The sequence below is a fragment of the Brachionichthys hirsutus genome, chromosome 4, assembly GCF_040956055.1.
Source record: "Brachionichthys hirsutus isolate HB-005 chromosome 4, CSIRO-AGI_Bhir_v1, whole genome shotgun sequence".
In the NCBI taxonomy this organism is placed as follows: domain Eukaryota; kingdom Metazoa; phylum Chordata; class Actinopteri; order Lophiiformes; family Brachionichthyidae; genus Brachionichthys; species Brachionichthys hirsutus.
This window is the reverse complement of record NC_090900.1, coordinates 16195780-16217130: the sequence shown is the minus strand read 5'-3', so window position 1 is coordinate 16217130 and position 21351 is coordinate 16195780. Positions and strand designations below refer to the sequence as shown.

General features: G+C 54.5%; 2 protein-coding genes across 3 annotated transcripts; both read left to right on the top strand.

Moving 5' to 3' along the window:
• The first annotated feature begins 2753 nt into the window (after positions 1-2753).
• On the top strand, positions 2754-4891 carry fzd10 (frizzled class receptor 10). The gene has a single exon (XM_068760801.1). The coding sequence runs from the start codon at positions 2754-2756 to the stop codon at positions 4491-4493; it is 1740 nt and encodes a 579-aa protein (XP_068616902.1). The 3' UTR covers positions 4494-4891.
• A 10289-nt stretch (positions 4892-15180) lies between these two features.
• On the top strand, positions 15181-20195 carry piwil1 (piwi-like RNA-mediated gene silencing 1). 2 transcript variants are annotated; one of them, XM_068760663.1, is made up of 20 exons: positions 15181-15249; positions 15577-15685; positions 15761-15889; positions 15980-16194; positions 16255-16376; positions 16481-16561; positions 16753-16950; positions 17046-17154; positions 17249-17375; positions 17451-17568; positions 17651-17765; positions 17843-18030; positions 18132-18204; positions 18279-18479; positions 18567-18670; positions 18828-18898; positions 18980-19133; positions 19524-19649; positions 19842-19989; positions 20079-20195. In XM_068760663.1, exons 1-20 carry the CDS (start codon positions 15181-15183, stop codon positions 20193-20195), a joined length of 2574 nt encoding a protein of 857 aa, XP_068616764.1. The 2 variants fall into 2 exon arrangements, with proteins under 2 accessions (XP_068616764.1, XP_068616765.1); XM_068760664.1 differs by having other exon boundaries at positions 15181-15273; positions 15622-15685.
• The last annotated feature ends 1156 nt before the right edge of the window (positions 20196-21351 follow it).

Here is a 21351-nt window from a genome sequence, read left to right as displayed (position 1 = left end):
GGCGGGGGCGCGATCGGGAAGCAGCTCGGACAGGATCCGGGACAATGTGCCGGGCATGTGGACAAATAGTCTCACCTCCAGCTGAGTGTGTTGTTTCTTCTCATTGTGCGCTCTGAAAGGGAAGAGGAGGGCCTTGGGTAAGAAGATTATAGCCCTGCCCCTCCCGTGCGTTTAATCAACATGCCCCTTCAGCGCCGGCAACAATGCCCAACATGTCTGAAGCGTCCCCCGTTTCTCCCGTAGCATACCGCACATGTCGGGACAGCCTGCCTCGGCTAACCGCAGCAATTAGCAGAGATGCTACGATTGCTGCTGCATATTTCCCATGACAGAACCGATGGCGTCACGTTCTCACAAGTCCCCCCCATCACGCTAGCGTTCGCCGCTAATTTAGAGCCACGCAAACAAAAATGCTTCAGCTTCGACTCAGTTTCACTGATCAGAATTCCCTTAAGAGCCCAAAGAGCTTTGCTTTCTCGCCCTGCGTTCCTTTCATCTGTGGTTAAATATGTAAATAAAACGTCTAAAGTCATTCTTCAAAGGGGAACAAAAGAAAAAAGGGGGCCGAGGGAAAAGACAGCCATAAAATTCCTCCGATTCTCCATAGCATTAGCCGGAGGGGGGGCCAGCTTCCTGCCAGAGCCGAGCAGCAGGGGAGCGAGCTCGATCCATAGAATCACACGCCGCAAATCCCACACACACAAAATCAAATGTCTTTTCAGGCTCGCCATCAAAAGGCCGGCCTTTATTAGTTACAGAATTATCTCACAGTCCGAGAGGGAGCGGCGCTGCTTTCCTCCGTCACGCGGCTGCGGTTACAGAGATGAGACAAAGTTTGTGTGTGTGTGTGTGTGTGTGCACGTCAAACACATGTGCGAATAGAGGCGAGCCGTGTGAGGGGGGGGGGGGGGGCGATAAAATAAGCGATAAAAGGGAGAGTGGTCGCCGCGGAGGCTACAGATGCTAACGATGCTAAAGACTGAACACGCGTCTGTTCTGAAGCGTTTCAAAGAGGACGGGCAGAACAGCCACGACAGCGAGCCGGGTCAGAACAAACGCCACCAGCCGACTGCCTTCTCATTAGCGGGGTCATCGTGTCGGCCTCATTACTCCAAAGGCAGCAATGATGAGGGCGGACATTTCAAACGGGCTTCTGTAATGGAGAGCGGAACCGGCTCCGGGTCTGGGACCGCGTCGATGTTACTATATTCTTATCTACATTAGAGATGCCGTCTTTTATGTTCCTCTTCAGCTCCATAATGAAAGTGTGGTGGACAGGGAGGGACGGGGCGGGACGGGGCGGCCATGTCAGCCGCCGTCCTCGTCTGTGGGAGGGTCAAGACTCAATTCACGCCGCTGCTGCACCCGGGCCTTTTTAAAAAAAAGGAGGGACGTCGTTTCCATGTCGTCAGGAAATGTGACTCGAAGCGACTTTAAACGTGGAAACCTGCAGGGCCGAGGTCGTTCTGCTCTGATGTCAGATTCCAGCGGGAAGCTAGCGGGAAGCTAACGGGAAGCTAACGTTTTCCAGCTTAAAGGGCAAACAAGCAGGGGAACCGTCAAATGATCGTTTGAAAACGTTATGATTAGAAATGTTCAGAAAACACGATTAATAAAAACTAATTGTACGAATGATTGCAGGCTTGTTAATCCAAGCCTGCAATCATTTCCTCTTTGTTCTTTAGGCGTGCTGCCGGAGGGCGTGGCCTTATTTTGGCGTACAGGAAGTCGTCAGTGACCATGACAGACTTCAGGGCAGGTTTAATCAATCACCAATCAGTCAAAGTCATTTGTTTGAATTGATGAGGTAAACACTTTCGTGTCTACAGAAACTTTTTAACACTGATGACGTCAAAGTAATGGCACCTGATTGGTTTGCCTCCTCCTCCAATCAGGTGGCGTCATCGGGACTTGAATCTGGATCTGTTTCTGGTCCGGATCCATTAAAAGGATTGAATGAACCAGCTTTTATCAGAAACCTGGGAAGTGTCCTGTCTCTGTTTTATCACATTATTGATCCAGCTTATGTAAACTCTCCTTTAACGGTTCGGGTTCGGGCGCGCCTCCGTGACGCGTTTTTATAAATGTCCTTTAGCGCGTTTCTGCGCTTCTGTTTGTCCAACTTTGCGTTCGAGCCCAAATAGCAGAGAAGTTCGCTGCCGCTGCTTGAAAGGAATCCGCGCGTCCGTGTCGCCTTTCTTATGCAAATGAGCTGCCTTTGAAGGCGGGTCTCTGAGCAGGTTAGACCGGGTCGGCGCTCCGAGCGGCTCAGTCGAGCGCCGCCACCGAACGCGCCACCGCCTGCGGGAGGAGCGTTCGCAGAGGACATTTATGTGCTTTATTCTCCCGGTCGCCTCGGTACCGGGCGCGCCGCCGCGTAAAGACGTTTGTTTTCTGGTTTTTCCAACTTGAGCGGGGACTGAAATCGCGCAGATTCACGGACGGAAAGTGTCGTGGAACGTGGGCGCGGGGATCGGAGACCTGGAGACCCGTTAGGAGCGGAGCGGAACATCTCAGCCTTGTGTTTTACGCACGGCGGGCTGAGACGCGCGCAGCCGGACACTGAACAGGTCGCGCCAACACTTGCGAGCGCACGACAGCATGGACCCGAGCGCGCGTGGAAACGCTTTCTCACCAGTGCTGGATTCCTGCTTTCACTGAACTAAACGAGGCCGCGCGCGCGCGCGCAGGTGCGCGACTTGTTCACCAGCCCTTCATCCGCTCATGAAAGAGACCTGAGTCCGGACGGGAGAATGTGTCCCCCTGTCCCGAGCCTCGCCTCTGTGCTGCTGGTCCTGTGGAGCGGGGGCGCGGCCATCGGCTCCGTGGACCCGGACTGGTCCGGGGAGGGCCGGTGTCAGCAGATCAGCATCCCCCAGTGCAGAGACATCGGCTACAACATGACCCGAATGCCGAACCTCATGGGACACGACGACCAGAAGGAGGCGGCCATGGAGCTGCAGGAGTTCGCCACGCTGATCCAGTTCGGATGCCACAACCACCTCAAGTTCTTCCTGTGCTCCCTCTACGCCCCCATGTGCACGGAGCAAGTGTCCAACCCCATCCCGGCGTGTCGCGTCATGTGTGAGCAGGTCAAGGTGAAGTGCTCCCCGATCCTGGAGCAGTTCAAGTTCCCCTGGCCCGAGTCCCTGGACTGCTCCCGCCTGCCGACCAAGAACGACCCCAACAACCTCTGCATGGAGGCGCCCAACAACGGCTCGGACGAGCCCCCCAAGGTGTCCCACACTCAGCCCCCGGACTACAGGCGGCCCCTGGGCGGACAGGACCTGCTCCTGAAGGACACCGGCACCAAGCAGGCCTGCGGCAACCCAGGCAAGTTCCACTTTGTGGAGAAGAGCGAGTCCTGCGCCCCTAAATGTTACCCCAAGGTGGACGTGTACTGGAGCCAGGGGGACAAGCAGTTCTCTCTGGTGTGGATGGCCGTCTGGTCCATCCTCTGCTTCGTCTCCAGCGCCTTCACCGTCCTCACCTTCCTCATCGACCCGCAGAGGTTCAGGTACCCCGAGAGGCCCATCATCTTCCTGTCCATGTCCTACTGCGTCTACTCTGTGGGCTACCTCGTCAGGCTCTTCGTGGGCGCCGACAGAATAGCCTGCGACCGAGACAACGGGGTCCAGTACGTGATCCAGGAGGGTCTGGAGAGCACCGGCTGCACCATCGTGTTCCTCATCCTCTATTATTTCGGCATGGCCAGCTCCCTCTGGTGGGTCATCCTGACCCTCACCTGGTTCCTGGCCGCAGGGAAGAAGTGGGGCCACGAGGCCATCGAAGCCAACAGCAGCTACTTCCACCTGGCGGCGTGGGCCATCCCGGCCGTGAAGACCATCACCATCCTGGTGATGAGGAAGGTGGCGGGGGACGAGCTGACGGGCGTGTGCTACGTGGGCAGCATGGACGTCAAGGCGCTCACCGGCTTCGTGCTCATCCCGCTCTCCTGCTACCTGATCATCGGCACTTCCTTCCTGCTCTCCGGCTTCGTGGCGCTCTTCCACATCCGGAAGGTGATGAAAACCGAGGGCGAGAACACGGACAAGCTGGAGAAGCTGATGGTTCGCATCGGGGTCTTCTCCGTCCTCTACACCGTCCCCGCCACCTGCGTCATCGCCTGCTACTTCTACGAGCGGCTCAACATGGACTACTGGCGCGTCCTGGCGGGGGGGCAGAAGTGCGTGGACGGCAGGGGGCCGGAGTCGGACGAGTGCGTGATGAAGGCGTCCATCCCCGCCGTGGAGGTCTTCATGCTGAAGGTCTTCATGCTGCTGGTGGTGGGCATCACCAGCGGCGTGTGGATCTGGACCTCAAAGACGCTGCAGTCGTGGCAGAACGTGTTCAGCAGGAAGCTGAAGAAGAGGACGAGGAGGAAGGCCGCCAGCGTGTTCACCAGCAGCAGGCCTTACATCAAGCCTCACCCCCACCTCAAAGGGCACGGCGCCACGTACGCGCCAACGCGCCCCCCCCCAGCGTGTGTGTGAGCCGCCGACCCTCGGTCACGACAATCGACTCTCGGGATCTTCATCCCGGCTTCCGATCCGGGAACGGGATCGGGAGAGGTGTTATTGATCCCAGGACACAAAGTGGAATAAACCGTTTGGATGTGGGCGGGGTTACTCGACTGATGTGCAATATGTGGCAGGAAGAGACCCTCGTCCCGTTGGGGACGGACAACGAGACGAAGACGAGGGTCCTGATGAACCGGAGCGACTGCCAGCGGCGAAGCCACGCCACGAATTCATCAAGAAAAACCGTATTTGTACACAGTCGAGTTCTTTTTGTGTTGCCTTCGCTGTTTCATAGCGCGAGGGAACGTTTGTGTATATTTCTTAACGCGTCAGATTTTATAGAACGATGAATAAAACGTTCTAGTTTTAAACGTCTGCGACGGACGCTTGTTGTTCTTCTTCGGTTTAATGTTTAATGAACCCTCAGACGGGCTTAAATGTTTTACACGCTGTTTATCTGAAAGAGATTGATCTGTCAACGAGACTAAACTTCTTTATTACGGTTTTAAATGTCATTGAAAATTGTTAATTTTCCAATTTACTTATAATGGAGGGTTAAAAAAAATAATCTTGTAATTAATCCGGATTAAATTCACTCCCAGTCATAAAGGGGTCCGATCTGAACCGTCATGAAACACGTCTTCTGGTGCTGATCCAGATCACCGTGTGGACGGTGTCGATCCAGTTAGGAGGGGGAACGAGCTGCTTGGGGGAGGTCTGTGCTCTCTGGGGGCTTTTTATTGTTTAGCTTTATCTGCAATGAAAGAATGAGAAACACGACATTCCGATTAAAGGTTGGACTAACATCGAGATGCTTGTGATCGACGGGTCCGCCCCCCTCCCCCTCCCCCCCCCCCGGTGTGTCGGTGGTATCAATGAAGGCATTAGACAATAATCCCGCTCTCATTCGGGACAGGATTAGACCGTTTGAGGGGCTCCACTAAACATCTGTCGTCTCTTGTCGGCGGGCCGTGCCGACGGTTCTAAAGCCACATCTGGCCCGGGTTTGAGGTAGATCCAGGCTGGAGCGAAGCGCAGCCGTTGTGCGGCGTCCTGGGGTGGGAGGCACCGCCAGCAGGTCTCGTCTTGAGTCCGGGCGGCAGCGTCCCGTTGTCCCGGCCGCACCGTCAGCGCGACGGGGGGGGGGCAGGAAGTTCTCATTTACCTGCCGGCTCTGAGGCTGTGAGAGTTCCGTCTGGTCTAACAAAGTTCCAGAAGTGGAGTAATGCTTTCCTTCCCGGGGGCGTTCGAGTCCCAGCGTCTCGCCGGCCCGTTTCAGCGGTCCAAAGCGCGTGAGTCACGGCCTTCATGTGGCTGAATCAAAGGCGTGCGTGAGCAGAGGCCACCTGGATAACAGCCCCGCAGCGGTCTGGGAAGGCTGTAAATATAAATGACAGTTACCCCCCCGGGCCTCCTTCAGCAGGCACTCCTCTTCCTCAGTCTTCAAAGAGAAAGATCCGGCTCAGAGCAAGGGCAAAGTAAGAAGGTTCTTCCTCTTCTCCTCCTTCTTCTTCCTCTTCTCCTCCTTCCTCTTCTTCTTCTCCTCCTTCCTCTTCTTCTTCTCCTCCTTCCTCTTCTCCTCCTTCCTCTTCTCCTTCTCCTCCTTCCTCTTCTCCTCCTCCTTCTTCTCCTTCCTCTTCTCCTCCTTCTTCTCCTCCTTCCTCCATCCCGCTCAGCGGCGAGCTTTTGAAGCGGATCACAGGCGCTCTGAGCAGCGTCAGACATCTTGAGGCGGGACGCTGCTGATCATTCTTTGTGACGTCTCCCGCCTCACGTGACTCAAGATGACGAACCTCAGACACGCATGACTCAAGGGCGTGTCCAGGGGCGTGTCCGGGGGGGGGGGGGGGGGGGAGTCAGACAAGGGACCTTGATAAGAACCAACAGTTTAACGAGTATATTTGAATTGTTTCAGTTCGTATGTGGCTCAAAGTGTTAAAACTTTATTGATCCCAGCAGGGAAAAGATACTCGAAGGGAGGGAGAGAATGAAAGTCTAAATACAATTTAAAAAAGGAGATAAAGAGGAAACAATAATCAGCAACACAAAATCGAGTCTTGGTTCTGGTTCCTCTCTGCAGTGTTCGTAGTGCGAGGCAGAGGAGGAGCCTTCGTCGTGACTTTCTGAATGGCTGGCGGCTCCTCTTTGATCCGGCTCGTCTTCATCGTCTTCATTTACCCGTTCAGGCCTGTCTGCGAGCACGGCAGCGTCACGGACTCGTACGGAACGTGTCGACCCATGCAGCGAAGAACCGGGGGCCACGTGAGAGCACGTTCACCCAACCCGGCGGCTGCAGGTGAGCGTAATCACCTGCAGGGCGGCAGCACGGAGCTTGTTGTGTCGCTTAATGAAGCGCCTCGCGGGCCCTTCATCGCTTTGAAAGACGCCTGAGTATGTTTATTGTTTATTTGCATGTGGAGATCAGACAGACCTGTGCAGACAGCTGCGTCATCTTCACCAGGCCAGCAGGTGGCAGTGGTCGTCATGTAGCAGCCAGAGACGCTAACGTTTGAGCTAAAGCTGCGTCATCTTCACGCCCCCCCCCCCCCCATCCAACAGACTGATTCTTCTTGCCGCTTAGCAGCCGATGCTAATCTGCCCCCGTGCTAATCTGCCCCTGTGCTAATCTGCCCCCGTGCTAATCCACCCTGCTCAGAGCTCTGATCACAAACCTCGGTTTTCATCCACGCCTGGCGACACGTGTTGTGAGTGCAGAACCGGCATCGGAGCTACAGACGGCGAGGATGACGATGGATCTGGCGGAGCTAGCGACCACCGCTGGGAGGAAACGCCCGCGGTTCAAAGACACTCCCGGCAAAACGTAACAAAGAAAGATGGCGCGGTGGGGGGGGGGCATGAAAGGAGGCTTTGAGGAAACGCCCGGCCTGCTGGAGGCCGGCGCTCGTCTATTTCTACATAAACTGAAGCCGCCAGACCAAAACAAACGGTCGGAACGCCGCCCCGAGCTTCAGCGGCTCAGGGCGGCTAAAAAGCCGAACCAAAACTCACATCCAGGTTACGCTAATAGCTAAAGTCCTTCTATTTAGACGTGAAATGGTATTTATATCCTTAACTTCCAGGCGTAAACAGTAATATTCAGCCGTTTGGGTTCATGTTTCCTCTGAAGGTCCGGCCTGGATGACCAGAACCTCCGGTTTCCCTCGAGATCCTTGAGCTGCGATGATCCCGCCGACCTGATTCTAATCCCGAACCGTCAGCCCCTGATAGGCCGGCCCTGCACCAGGAAACCCCGCCCCTAGAACCTGAATCTCAATATTAGTCTGGTAGTTATTTGGTTTCACCAGATGGATCCGGGTCCAGACTCGGACCCGGATCCATCGGAGACTCTGATGAGTGCTGGATCTGTGATGTCATCGTTTCTGCGATGCTAACGCAGGGTTAGCCGTGTTTTTGGTCTTTGGGCGTGAAGCTGATATAAATGGGCAGACCCAACACAGAACACGGGTCTCCACAGCGGTCCAGATCAACGGCCATTTGCTCCCGGTCCGCTTCGTGAAGTGACGGGACTGGATTCGGTTCGGTTGGGGGGTGATAAGTGACTTCGTTCCTCGGCCTCGGTTTCCTGGACTCTGGTGGCGGCCTAGATTGTCTGGTCCTGATAATAACACAGAGGAGGGGGGGTCGGGACCCGCTGATCCGACCCGATCTGACCGCCAGAACTCGATGGTTTCATGCGAGGCTGGAGGCAACTTGAGGCCCGTTAGTTGAAGCCTTTCAGAACCGATGTGAGCCGATCCGGGTTCACATGACCAGGAAGCAAAGCGCTAAATGTGGCTCCCTGCTTGATCCGGGCCTCGGGTCACGGACAACGCTTTGGACCGACGCGGCCGGGTTCCCAGGACAACGGAGACACGCCTCTGTTCTTACGCTCCAAAGGCCGGAACGAAGCCGCGCTGCCGGCCGCTGGGAAACACGCGGCGTGACGCAGACGTGGCGCCTCGTCCCGGCCGGACCTTCAGCGCGGTCCGAAGCAAGCGGGCCCTGATCGGAGCCTTTCCACCGGACCTGGAAATGCAAATCCGGTGCCGTTTAACCCCGCGGAGTCGCTCTATCTGGTGCGAGAGGCTGGACGCGGGTCGGCGGAGGTCGGCGGGGGTCGGCGGGGGTCGGCGGGGGTCGCCGGGGACAGCCGCGGCTCCTCGTGGGATTCGGACACTTTTGAGGAGCACGGCGAGGGGCGCCGAGTCAGTTCATTGATATTCAAGGATTTGACCCGATGACAACGGGGGAGGCACCGAGGTTAAGGCAGCCGTGCCTCGGGGCATTGTGTCGGGCCCAGAAGCCATTGGTTCCCCCGGTCCCCGCCCCCCCGGCCCCCGCCTCCCGTCTGCACCGTTGCCATGGTGAGCAAATCAGTCTGGCACCGCCATGTTACACTCATGTGGTCACATTCTCTCTCTCTTCCTGTCTCCCTTTGACTTTCTATCTTCAGCGTGGGGGCTTCTGGAGCCCCCCCCCCCCCCCCCCCCCCCCACACACACACACAGACTCAGAATGCACGGCACCGTCTCTGCGGAGGAGGAGGAGGAAAGACGGCGTTTATCAAAAGCCCGCTGAAAGGTGACAGCTCAGGTGTGTGTGTGGGCGGGGCAAAGAGGTCACTTCATTTCAGATAGGAAAGATGATGTCAGTAGGGAGGGGTGGAGCCAACAGTCAGCTGTTCTCCCAGCAGGTTTGCGTCTCCCACGTGTTCACCGGGTCAGAACCATCCTTGGACTCGTTGGAAGTGAGAGTCTTCCTGTCAGACGATGACGTCATTCAAGGTCACCATTCGTCAGGTAAAGATAAAGAACGGAAGCTCCGCCCCCACGCAGGTGCGGAACCTTTTAACGGGTTCCAAGGACTCTGAATAAAATATCAACAAGGGAAACATCAAAGCCGTTAATCTTTCATTAAGCTCTCCAGATGCAAAAAGAGAAAAGCGCTCTAAGTATCATTCGTTAGCATCCCCCCCGCCAACTTCAAAGGCTTCTCCAAGAAACGGGGGGGGGGGGGGGGGGGGGGGCTCAGAACCAGCCGCTGGTTGGGTTTTAATTTACACCGACTCCAAACGGCTCCGAGCAGCAAACGCCACCCGGTTAGTGACCCGGTTAGCGACCCGGTTAGCGACCCGGTTAGCGACCCGGTTAGTGACCCGGTTTGTGACCCGGTTAGTGACCCGGTTAGTGACCCGGTTAGCGACGCGGTTAGCGACCCGGTTAGCGACCCGGTTAGCAACCCGGTTAGCGACGCGGTTTGTGACCCGGTTAGTGACCCAGTTTGTGACCCGGTTAGTGTCCTGGTTAGTGACCCGGTTTGTGACCCGGTTATTGACCCGGTTAGTGACCCGGTTAGTGACAGTCTTCGTGGAATCCAGATCCAAAGAGGTTCAGATCGGAAGATGAAGGTCGAGAGCTCATCCTCATCAGAGAGTCCGTTACACGCACACACACACACACACACGCACACACACGCACACACACACACACACACACACACACACACACACACGCACGCACGCACACACACACACACACACACACACACACACACACACGCACGCACACACACACACACACACACACACACACACACGCACACACACGCACACACACACACACACACACACACACACACACACACGCACGCACACACACACACACACACACACACACACACACACGCACGCACACACACGCACGCACACACACACACACACACACACGCACGCACGCACACACACATACACACACGCACACGCACGCACACACACACACACGCACACACACACACACTCACACACGCACACACACATCTCCTCCTCCTCAGAGGATCTCTTTGGTCTCCCTGATCTGGGTCAGATCCAGGCACAAAGGTCCGGGAAGGGGAAAGTCCTGGTCCGTGGAACGGCTCGCGTCTCATCTTAAACTTCAGACATCTCTAAGCGTGTCAGCGATCCTCTGACTCAAGCCCCGCCCCCTCTGGGAAGATCCAATCACACTGCGGGACACACGGCGACGCCTTCAGCTGACTTCAGAGCAGTTAGTCGTGGCTCACCCTGAATTCAGTATACTACAAATACTACAAATACTACAATACCTGTAGTATTTGTACCGCACGACTCCGTGAAGCCCCCCCGGGGGCTGCCCCGTCCGGGTTCGGACTGCTGTGGATCGTTTTGGTCGGAGCTGGGATGAAAGCCGAGGATCCTGTGGCTAATGAGATACGGGGGGGGGGGACGATGGTTTTAATTACTGCCCTGGACCGGTTGGGGGGGGGGGGGGGGGGTGCTGAAGAGCATGCTGAGCGTCCCGGTTGGGAGTTCAGAGCGATGCCAGTCATGCTGTGCCTGGCTGCCTTTGATGCTTGCCCCCCCCCTGCTTTATTCCCACATTGTGCTTATTAGATTCTTCGCTGCACCTTTGTTCAGGACAAAGGGGGGGGGCATAACGCCGGGATCTCAACTTCAAACCTCCAGAAAGTTGCAGCGATGCAGAAGCAACTTAATCCTCCAACGCTCACATTGTGCTGTCCAGGGCACACGGGGGGCGAGTTCTCTGGGGGGGGGGCGAGGTCTCTGGGGGGGACGAGCGCCTGTTGAAAATGCAGGAATCCGTCGTAAACTCAAATCAGAGGTAAAAGAAAAGTCGTGTTTGCAATGATGCAGACCAAACTCGGGGGGGGGGGGGGGGGGGGGTCCTCCCCGCCGTCCCCTCCCAGCAGGAGGGTGTTGCTACGTGTCTGCAGATGTGGACCAACTCTTGTTGACTTTTCTGAGATCACATGGCATCCTCACTGGGGGGGGGGGCTCTATGGTCAGCACGGGCCTCCTCCTCCTCCTCCTCCTCCTCTTCCTCCTGACCAGTTTTTATTTTAAACTCTTGCAATGCATTCCTGATCAATTATTTCCGTCTCTGCACAAGCTTCCTGTGTCCGTGTTCACAGAGAGTCTTCGTCAGCCTCAGGGTTTGTTATCGCGTGAGCAGGAAACCCAGAACGGGACGTGTCCTTGGCGCTCGGGCTCACAGGAAGCGCAGATAAGAGACACTTTGATGTTTGAGCAGAGACACGCTTTGTGTTTGTCTCTTCAGTTCCGTGTTTCTGAAAGCGTGGGAAGACAAAGACGGACCGGTCGGTCCCGATCGCACGTGACGAAGGTTTGTGGTGTAACAGCAGCTGGAACCGAGTTCAAGTCATTCCTCATTTACTGAAACTGCAGCTGGGGGGGTGGGGGGTGGGGGGGTCATGAGTTCGTTGTCCTCTAGAATGCTCCAGAATGCGATTTGTTTTGATTCAATACGCAGCAAAGCTATAAGAAATAAAGCGTGAGGTTTAGGAGGAAACGGGTTCAGCGAGACGATGTCATCCATGAGCCCGTTAGCGCTGTTAGCTTAGCGGATACAGGACTCACGGGGCTCCGTCTAACCCGGACCGACCAGCAGAACCTGAGTTTGGGTTTAAATGACCTCTGTGACCTCAAGAAGTCACTTTGCTTTTGACTTCAGTCGTCTTCTCCATCTTCATCAGATTTAGAGGAGTATCTTATAAAAAACTATTTATGTCGTATTGAACATATGGATGGAGGGATGGAGGGATGGATCGAGGGATGGAGGGATGGATCGAGGGATGGAGGGATGGAGGGATGGATGGAGGGATGGATGGATGGAGGGATGGAGGGATGGATGGAGGGATGGATCGAGGGATGGAAGGATGGAAGGATGGAGGGATGGATGGAGGGATGGATGGAGGGATGGATGGATGGAGGGATGGAGGGATGGATGGAGGGATGGATCGAGGGATGGAGGGATGGAAGGATGGAGGGATGGATGGAGGGATGGATGGATGGAGGGATGGAGGGATGGATCGAGGGATGGAGGGATGGAAGGATGGATGGAGAGATGGAGGGATGGATGGAGGGATGGATCGAGGGATGGAGGGAGGGATGGATGGATCAATGGAGGGATGGATGGATGGATGGAGGGATGGAGGGATGGATCGAGGGATGGAGGGATGGATGGATGGAGGGATGGAGGGATGGATCGAGGGATGGAGGGATGGAGGGATGGATCAAGGGATGGAAGGATGGATGAATATTTGGTGGGAGATGCTTAAACGTTTCATCCGTTTTCAGATTTTGACCATAGAGACAAAGATCTAACGAACTGTGCTTCATTTGGCTCCTCGTTCTGGGATTAGTAATGTGTGTGTGTGTGTGTGTGTGTGTGTGGGGGGGGGGGGGGGGGCACATTGATGCGGATCAGATTAGCTTCCATATCGTTGCTCACGAGCTGCTTTTTATTCAGAATCTCCTCCTCGGAGCTTAACGGCCCCGCTGTGATGAAAGCTTTCATTTTAAGGTCCAAGCATGCGGTCCGAAGCGGGACCAGAACCGTGTTCCTGTGGTGCTGAGAATGAATGTGTGTCTGTGAGAATGGCGCCTCCTCCTTTCATCGGCTCTGGGCTATCTCACGTGATTAGTGTGGATCCACGCCGCTGGGGGGGCTGCAGGGCCTTCATCAGCGTCCCTGGCAGGGTGCACCTTCCTCAGCCTGCAGCCCCCGCCCATCCCTGGCAGGGTGCACCTTCCTCAGCCTGCAGCCCCCGCCCATCCCTGGCAGGGTGCACCTTCCTCCGCCTGCAGCCCCCGCCCAGGCAACGTTTCCAGTCAGAGAGACGTACTTTTATTGATCAAGGCGCTCATAGCTGGACGGTTAGCGTTTGACAGAGTGACGTTACCGTGTGTCGTCCGGGTGATTTTTTTGCCTTCCTGCCCCACAATGAGCTGCGATGTCCCAAACGCCTTCTTGGTCTCACCTCCATCCTCCTCCAGCAGGTCCTCTCAGACGAGTCCCTCGGGTCTGAATCTGTAATCACTCTTAGATCTCAGACATGAAAGACTCGCGTATACACGTCTTCTTTAAAATGTCCTCTGAGGTGCCAACTTCTGTTTCAAAAGGGAGGATGTGGAGAAGAGAGGAAAAGTTAGGGAAGAAATGATCGCTTGTGTCATTAAAAGGAGTCGATAAGAGGAAGTTTACACTTTGTGATTTGCATTCTGAATCATTAATCTCTCAATGTCATAACGTCAATATGTAGGGTGATGTACTTGATGCACGAAGCCTTAAAGCCACACCTCAGAGTCCTGCGGAGATTAGTTTCAGAATAAAACAGGAATATTCCGTAACAGGTGGTCTTTGTCCTTCAGGAATGGGCTGCGACCCCTCAGGAGCACTGTAGAAGGTTTGCAGCATCTCTACGGGAGAGACGCTGCATGGTTGGGTCACTTTGAGACTCTGCAATCATCAGTTAAAGTACATTTATGGTTTATATAAATAATCTAATCTGCATTGGTGATTTATTTTAAGTTAATCGCAAACTCAAAGTCATCAGTAAACCTTTTAATTTTACCTCTGGAATAGGCTGCTGGTTATTAAAATACCACCAGTCACCGCGCCTGTCTGTTTATTTATGGAGGGGCGCTGCCTACACCTAGTGGCCGTCGTGGAGGTTGCACATTTAGAAAATGACACCACAGCACGTGGATCACTACGCTCTGAAAAGTAGATCTGCCTCTTTTCCGGTAGAGTCCTCCATAAACCGCTGAAGAGCGTCTTTATTGAATTAACCATGAACATCCAGCTCTTACAGTAAATAACTAAGCCTGAATGAAGCGGACTCAAGGGTTTCGTGAGATACAGGAAGCGCATTAATTCGCTCGGTGAAAAGGCCTATAACTACTTTTCCGCTGAGTTTGATGCTCATTATAGAAGCACCTGCGAGCGGACCGTCTGCGTTTAACGAGCTTAACAAGCCCGTTCGTTTCAAGTGAGTGTGTTTATTTAAATCATAAGGTATGTTACGGTCGCCTTTAAGACTGTTTGATTATGCAAATGTGTTTCATTTACGATGTTTTAGTTGGTGGAAATAATCGTCTTGAGTTTGCCCGCTAATGCTAATGCTAAGTAAAAGGTTTGAAATAGCTCGCTCAGTTTAAGGAATACCGCGAAGGAGCGTAATTTAACCGATGGCCTAAATTAAAATATTATTTGTCTCTTTCTACTTTAGTTGCGTCTTCAATGTATTCATTTAACACAACTTATTTTAGTGCTAATATTGGTTCGCTGGCTAGCTTTAGTGTAGCACGACCACACCCTTAATTTGCAGTCGCCATTTTGTCCGCTAGGAGAAGTCTAATCTCAGACGTGCGTCATTTTGTTAACTTTTTATCACTTAAATAATCATCCACGAATGACGCCGATGTTAACTCGAGCCTCCGTGGGGACAACTCTGCATTATTGCGTCGCGTGGAATGGCTAATTAGCTAATTAGCATCAGGCTCCCAGTTTATCGGGTAACCTTCCACAGGCCGGTCAGAGTCACCCAAAGGGCCGGACGACGACCGGGTCTGCGTCACGTGGTTATTGATCTTTGGACCATATTGTGAAACTGTAAATATATATTTGATAAGTTCTATTAAAATCTACTTTGCTAGACTTTTGTCATATAATCAGGAACGGTTTCAGCCTGTCCCTCTTGTGTAGGAAGGCAGTCGGTCACATTTTGTTCCTGATTACATCTTCATTGTTTGTCATATTTAATGAGGAATAAAACATGATTATTATTTTTTTAGCAGAACTGAAACTATCCACCTGGGGGGAAAATGACTGGTCGTGCACGAGCCAGAGCGAGAGGCCGGGCTCGCGGTCAAGAGCCGGCGGCCCCCGGGGCGGTGAGGACTTCCGCTTACTCTTCTGTGGCGTTTTAGCGTTTTGTTTCTCTTCTATTCTCATGTGATGATTTTTGGGATTATATGTTTAGCATCAGTGGTTTATGATGGATTAAAAAAATGCAGCTTTGTCCATGACCGCAGATCATTATCGAGTTCTGACGGTGGAACCTCGGTTCTCGAGCAACTCGGTTTTCACTGCGATGTTAAATCGAATTGAAATTGGTGGAGAAACATTTCCGTTTGTGCCGCTAGGAGATCTGAGAGTTCTGGTGTGAACCGAAGAATGGGTCGGCAACACTTTTACTCTCGCCACCTTATTCCCACCAGAGCCAATCCCAAGAGACTCCATCAGCAGCTGGCACCGGGGTGGAGAAAGACGCGGTGCGGGTCGGTAGAGGGCGGCAGAAAGCTGCCCCAGGACCCTTCGCCGCAGAAGGTGCAGTCTGACCCGGTTCCGCCTCGTTGCCCCGCTTCACCTGAGCAGGAACGTAACCTCGGTCTCGTTTCTCAGCTCTGATGGAGATCTCGGCCGGATTCCAGAAGGTGAAGCTGGGAGAGCGAGGAGGACGCCACCGGGATTTCAGTGACGGGGGGGTCTTCACCAGACGGACGATGACGCATGTGATGGACTCAAAGACCGGTCCGTCTCGCTTCCGGACCTATTCCCAACACGCACGGTAACGAGTGGGGGGGGGATTATTCATCTCTGATTCTACGTGAACCCCCCCAGGAACGAGTGGCCAGGCGATTCAGCTGACCGCCAACTTCTTCCGCATCCTGTCCCGCCCGCAGTGGGTTCTGTACCAGTACCACGTGGCCTACAGTCCAATGAAGGAGTCTCTTGCCCTGAGAACCGCCCTCCTGTTCCAGCACGACGAGTTACTCGGCTCGGCACGGAGCTTCGATGGAGCCATTCTTTTTCTGCCCCGACGGCTCCAGAACAAGGTAAGGTGAACCGTTCTGGATCCCTGAAGCGGCTTTGATGTTCTCCTTCCTGGGCTTCAGGAGACGGTTCTCCACACCCAGACGAGGCAAGGAGAAGCGGTCCAGATAACCATCACCCTGGTGGCCGAACTCCCCCCGTCCTCGCCGATGTGCATCCAGTTTTACAATATCGTCTTAAAAAGGTGCGTTTTCTGGTCCTGGGTCACATGATGAAGTGGGCGGAGTCAGCCTGATGGACGGAAACCGACCGAAGCTATTATGAGTTTCTGTTTGTTCGCCTCTGCAGGATCCTGAGGATTCTCAACATGCAGCCGGTCGGACGCAACTACTACAACCCCACGGACCCGCTGGTCATCCCGCAGCACAAGTAGGTTCATTTGCCCCGCCCCCGTGTTCCCGTCAGCTGGGATGGAGTGAAGCGGCGTGAACCTGAAGGTTCCCTCACGGAAGCCTGGCGATGGCGTGTCTTGATGCGGTCTCTGCCTTTTTGAGCTGTTTATCGCCTGTAGTTCTATGAAAAGCTGCAGCGGCGCCGTTCTGCTGGTCCGTCCGTTCCAGGCTGACCATTTGGCCGGGCTACAGCACCACCATCCTGCAGTACGAGTCCGCCATCATGATGTCCACCGACATCAGCCACAGGATCCTGCGTAACGAGACGGTCCTGGACTTCATGAGCAACCTGAGGCAGCAGTGTGGAAGCCAGCGCTTCCCCGACATCTGCACCAAGGAGCTGGTCGGCCTGAGCGTCCTCACCAAGTAAGACCCGCCCACAACGCCCCGCCTGGCGGCCCACGGGCCCCGGCGCGTGGACCGCACGGCCTGTCGGATATTCACACTCCTCAATTATTCAGGTACAACAACAAAACGTACAGAATCGATGACATCGCCTGGGACCACACCCCCAACAACACGTTCAAGAAGGGAGACAAGGACGTGACCTTCAAGGACTACTACAAGAGCGTAGGGGTCACGCGTTCTGAGGGTCAAACGGAACCCGACGTTCCCACACTGGAACTCACTGACGATCTCGTCCGCTCCCCCCCCCCCCCCCCAGCGCTACGGCCTGGACATCGCTGAAACCAACCAGGTGCTGCTGGTCAGCCAGCTGAAGAAGCTCGGTCCCGCTGGAGCCCCGCCTCCCGGGCCGGCCATGCTGGTCCCAGAGCTGTGCTACTTGACAGGTGACTGGTGGTCCTCTGAGTCGGGTCCTCTTCATCTGGGTCCGGCTCTAAGTGAGCCCCGCTTGTTTGTGACAGGCCTGACGGACAAGATGAGGAGCGACTTCAACGTGATGAAGGACCTGGCCGTCCACACCAGGCTGACCCCGGACCAGCGGGAGGGGCGCCTCAACAGATTCGTCACCAACATCCATCGGTATGAGACGCTGCTCGTCCCCGGCGGCTCGTCCCCGGCGGCTCGTCCCCGGCTGGGCTTTACATCCTGGGTGTGTTCGCAGGGACGCCGACGCCAACGCGGAGTTGGACAAGTGGGGGCTGAGCTTTGACAAGGAGCTCCTCAGTCTGAGGGGGCGGGTCCTCCCACCAGAGAAGATCGTCCAGGGACCCAGATCGGTTCGAGATCCTTCTGCTCGTGTGATCAAATGAATTCGGGGGTGGTAGGAGGTTCAAGTCGCCCTTTGTTTCCGCAGTACAACTACGATCCGAGGGCAGCCGATTGGTCCAGAGAGATGAGGGGGCTGGCCCTGCTCAACCCCCCCCCGCTGGACGACTGGCTCATGTTTCACACCCGGCGCAACAGCAACGAAGCCACCGCCCTGCTGCAGACGCTCCCCAAGGTGGCGGGCCCGATGGGGATCCGCCTCAACAGGCCCGTCCTGTGAGTCGTGATGTGTGATGAGTGATCCAGTAGATCCTGAACAGCTGGACCAATGGAAGAGGCTGATTCCAGATGTTGCTCTGACTCCCCTCCTGATCCAGGGTCGAGTACGAGGACCACCAGGAGGCGCTCCTCAGATGCCTGCAGCATCACGTCAGACCCCAGACTCAGATGGTCCGTGCTCCTCGCTGCTTCGTCAGCCTGTTGCCTCGGTTACGTGTATGAAACCGGCCGCTTGTGTTTTTCAGGTGGTGATTGTCCTCCCAAACAACAGGAAGGACAAGTACGACGCCGTCAAGAAGTACCTGTGCGTGGACTCGCCCGTCCCCAGCCAGTGCGTCCTGTCCCGGACTCTGAGCCGCCCCGCGAATCTGATGACCATCGCCACCAAGATCATGCTGCAGATGGCCTGCAAGATCGGGGGAGAGCTGTGGAGCGTGGAGATCCCCGTAAGCGTTATACTGAATGAGGGCGGGGCCAGTTCCTCTTGAGGCGGGTCAAGGTCCGGGTTCTGATGTTTCAATTCGCCTGCACAGCTCAAAGACCTGATGATCGTCGGCATCGACTGCTACCATGACAAAATGGCTGGGAAGAGGTCGATCGGCGCTCTGGTGGCGAGCCTGAACCCAAACATGAGCAGGTTAGCGCCGGTCTGGGGGGGTCGAGGGGGGGTCAGAGCGGATCTCTGTCTGCAAACGAAAAATCAGGACAAAGAAACGGTTTAAAATGTGCAACGGCTGGCCTGTGATGCGTTAGCGTGCTAGCTATGCTAAGCTAGGTTCTACGTTCTCCTCCAGGTGGTACTCCAAGTGTGTGCTGCAGCACAAAGGCCAAGAGATCATGGATGGGCTGAAGATAGCGTTAACAGGTGAACTGTTGGGACCTGTGTTAATATTCACTCTGAAACGAGTGGGAGGAGCCTATCAGCATTACTGACTGTCTGCTCCAGGTGCGCTGGAGGACTACCTGAGGTACAACGGCTCTCTGCCGTCACGCATCATCGTGTACCGGGACGGCGTCGGGGACGGCCAGCTGAGCAGCGTGGTCAACTATGAGGTGGCCCAGATCCAGGACTCCCTCAAGTTCATGGGGCAGAGCTACATGTGAGTGTCTGTTTCCATGGCGACCACCTGTCCTTATCCCCATCGACCTCGGGGGTCGGCAACCTAAGACGGGCGTGTCACATCGGGACACCGTGCTTCCGTCCTTCATTTTTCTTTCTTTCATAAATTCCAAGTTCTTGTCTTCGGCTAGTTTGCGCAAGCCGCTCGTTTTTCAAAATAAAACGCCTTTTAGACTCTAATAATTGATGCAACAGAAGTTATATAAACGAGTTCTTCTTTCTGTGCGGCCCGGTAACAAACGCCTCGTGGACCGGTACCGTTTCATTAAATGAGCTCGAGTTCATTGTAACGTGGAACGCGTCATGAAAAAGGTTGCCGACCCCCCAGGTGCTACGGTCGCTCACCTGACGGAGCTCCGCCTCTTTTCAGGCCCAAGCTGAGTGTGGTGGTGGTGAAGAAGCGCATCAGCACCAGGTTCTTTGACCACGCGCGTGGAAAGGTGTCCAACCCCCCCCCAGGCACCGTCGTGGACACGGCGGTCACCCGTCCAGAGTGGTGCGTTTAGCGTCATCATCAACCTAAGGGGGGTGGGCAGGAGGGGGCGGGCTCAGGTAAAGGGTCATACAATCTGGATTTAATTCCGTCGGTGTAGAAATACTGACGGGTAGAACCGGACTAGAACCGTCGGCTAGCTGCTGGCGGCTAACCGCTAAGCGCTCGCTGCCCCCGCTGCCCCCGCGTTCACAGGTACGACTTCTACATCGTGAGCCAGGCGGTCCGCAGCGGGAGCGTCTCCCCGACCCACTACAACGTGGTGTACGACTCCAACGGGCTGAAGCCGGACTACATGCAGCGCCTCACCTACAAGCTGTGTCACATGTACTACAACTGGCAGGTAAGTCCAGCCGACCAAATCAAACGTGGGTCCTAACCTGACCCCCCCCAAGCCGAGGTTTCTGAAGTGCTCCCCCTCTGGTGCTCTAGGGAATCATCCGGGTGCCGGCGCCCTGCCAGTACGCCCACAAGCTGGCGTTCCTGGTGGGCCAGAGCCTCCACAAGGAGCCCAACATCAGGCTGGACGACCTCCTGTTCTACCTCTGAGCACGGCGAGACTAAGTTGGTCCGCGTTGGTTCTGGTTCTGTTTCTGTTTCTGTTTCTGTTTCTGATCTCGACCGATGTTTCCTCTGTTTGCTCGTCCGGCTTCGTTCTGAGTTCCAATCCTGTTTTCATGGCTGTTTCAGATTTACAGGCTTCAGGCCTGGTTTGTCCTGAGAGCTGTTCAATTAGAATTAGCTTGATTCAACCCGAGCTAAAGCAGCTGCGATGGAAGGTGTTTGTTTCTGTTAGGCAGGTGAGCGTCGGGTTCCTACCTGCTGATGCTGCGTTTGATCTCAGACACAAATAAACTGAGTTCCTCATGCATCAAAGGCTCGCTAATATTTATTGTGTGGGAAATGTTGGCACCAAACTCCTCTCAGAAGAAACTACAACTGTTAGAAAATATTAAATTTATTTAGATGCTTTTAGAAAAGATTGCACATGCACACCCACAGGATAGGATTTAATCAATATAGGCTGATAACTCGTCATAAATCGAGCACACGACTGCAGACTTGTAAAACAATATGGTCTTCAAGACACCACGGAGAAAAGCTTGAACTCTGATTATAAAGTTAAATGTACAAAAAAGGCAGTTCGAAAATCAAGTATAAACATTTAGAAACAATTTCTACAAATGGACGAAGTACAAAAAGAGCAACAGTCGGTGGAGATGAAGAGACGGGGACGGGGACGGATGCTCGCTCGTCCGTCGAGCTTCTCGCTCAGAATGTTTCCGCATACATTCTTTTCTTTTGGCAGTTTCAGTTCAGTTTAGAAAAAATAGGCTTTATTTTATTATTTATTATGCATGAGGATGAGATGAGAACAGAGAGGTGAGAAGAAGTGAACCGTTTCATTTCACAAACGAGCTTTGAGAAGACGTCGGCGTTCAGCTGGCGGTACATTCACTTCCCTGCATGAAGGTGGCGATAGAGATATTTATAGATATACAGTACGTGTTTCTGCACCGACCCAACCCGGGAAGCTGAGTCATTGATGACTGATTGGCTGGAATAAACGCCGGGTCTGATAGATGTGGGGTGGAGCAGCGGCGCCGAGGTAGCCTTGTGTGTCACTGATCAATACTGGGGATAAACGGTCCCGACCCGAATCGGCTCAGTCACAGATCAAAGGCTCCAATCTGTTTAAATGTAT

Coding starts and splice junctions, on each gene's coding strand:
- fzd10 (XM_068760801.1), top strand. CDS start 2,754: ATGTGTCCCCCTGTCCCGAGCCTCGCCTCTGTGCTGCTGGTCCTGTGG.
- piwil1 (XM_068760663.1), top strand. CDS start 15,181: ATGACTGGTCGTGCACGAGCCAGAGCGAGAGGCCGGGCTCGCGGTCAA. Junction 15,250..15,576: donor AGCCGGCGGCCCCCGGGGCG/GTGAGGACTTCC, acceptor TATTCCCACCAG/AGCCAATCCCAAGAGACTCC. Junction 15,686..15,760: donor AGGACCCTTCGCCGCAGAAG/GTGCAGTCTGAC, acceptor CTCGTTTCTCAG/CTCTGATGGAGATCTCGGCC.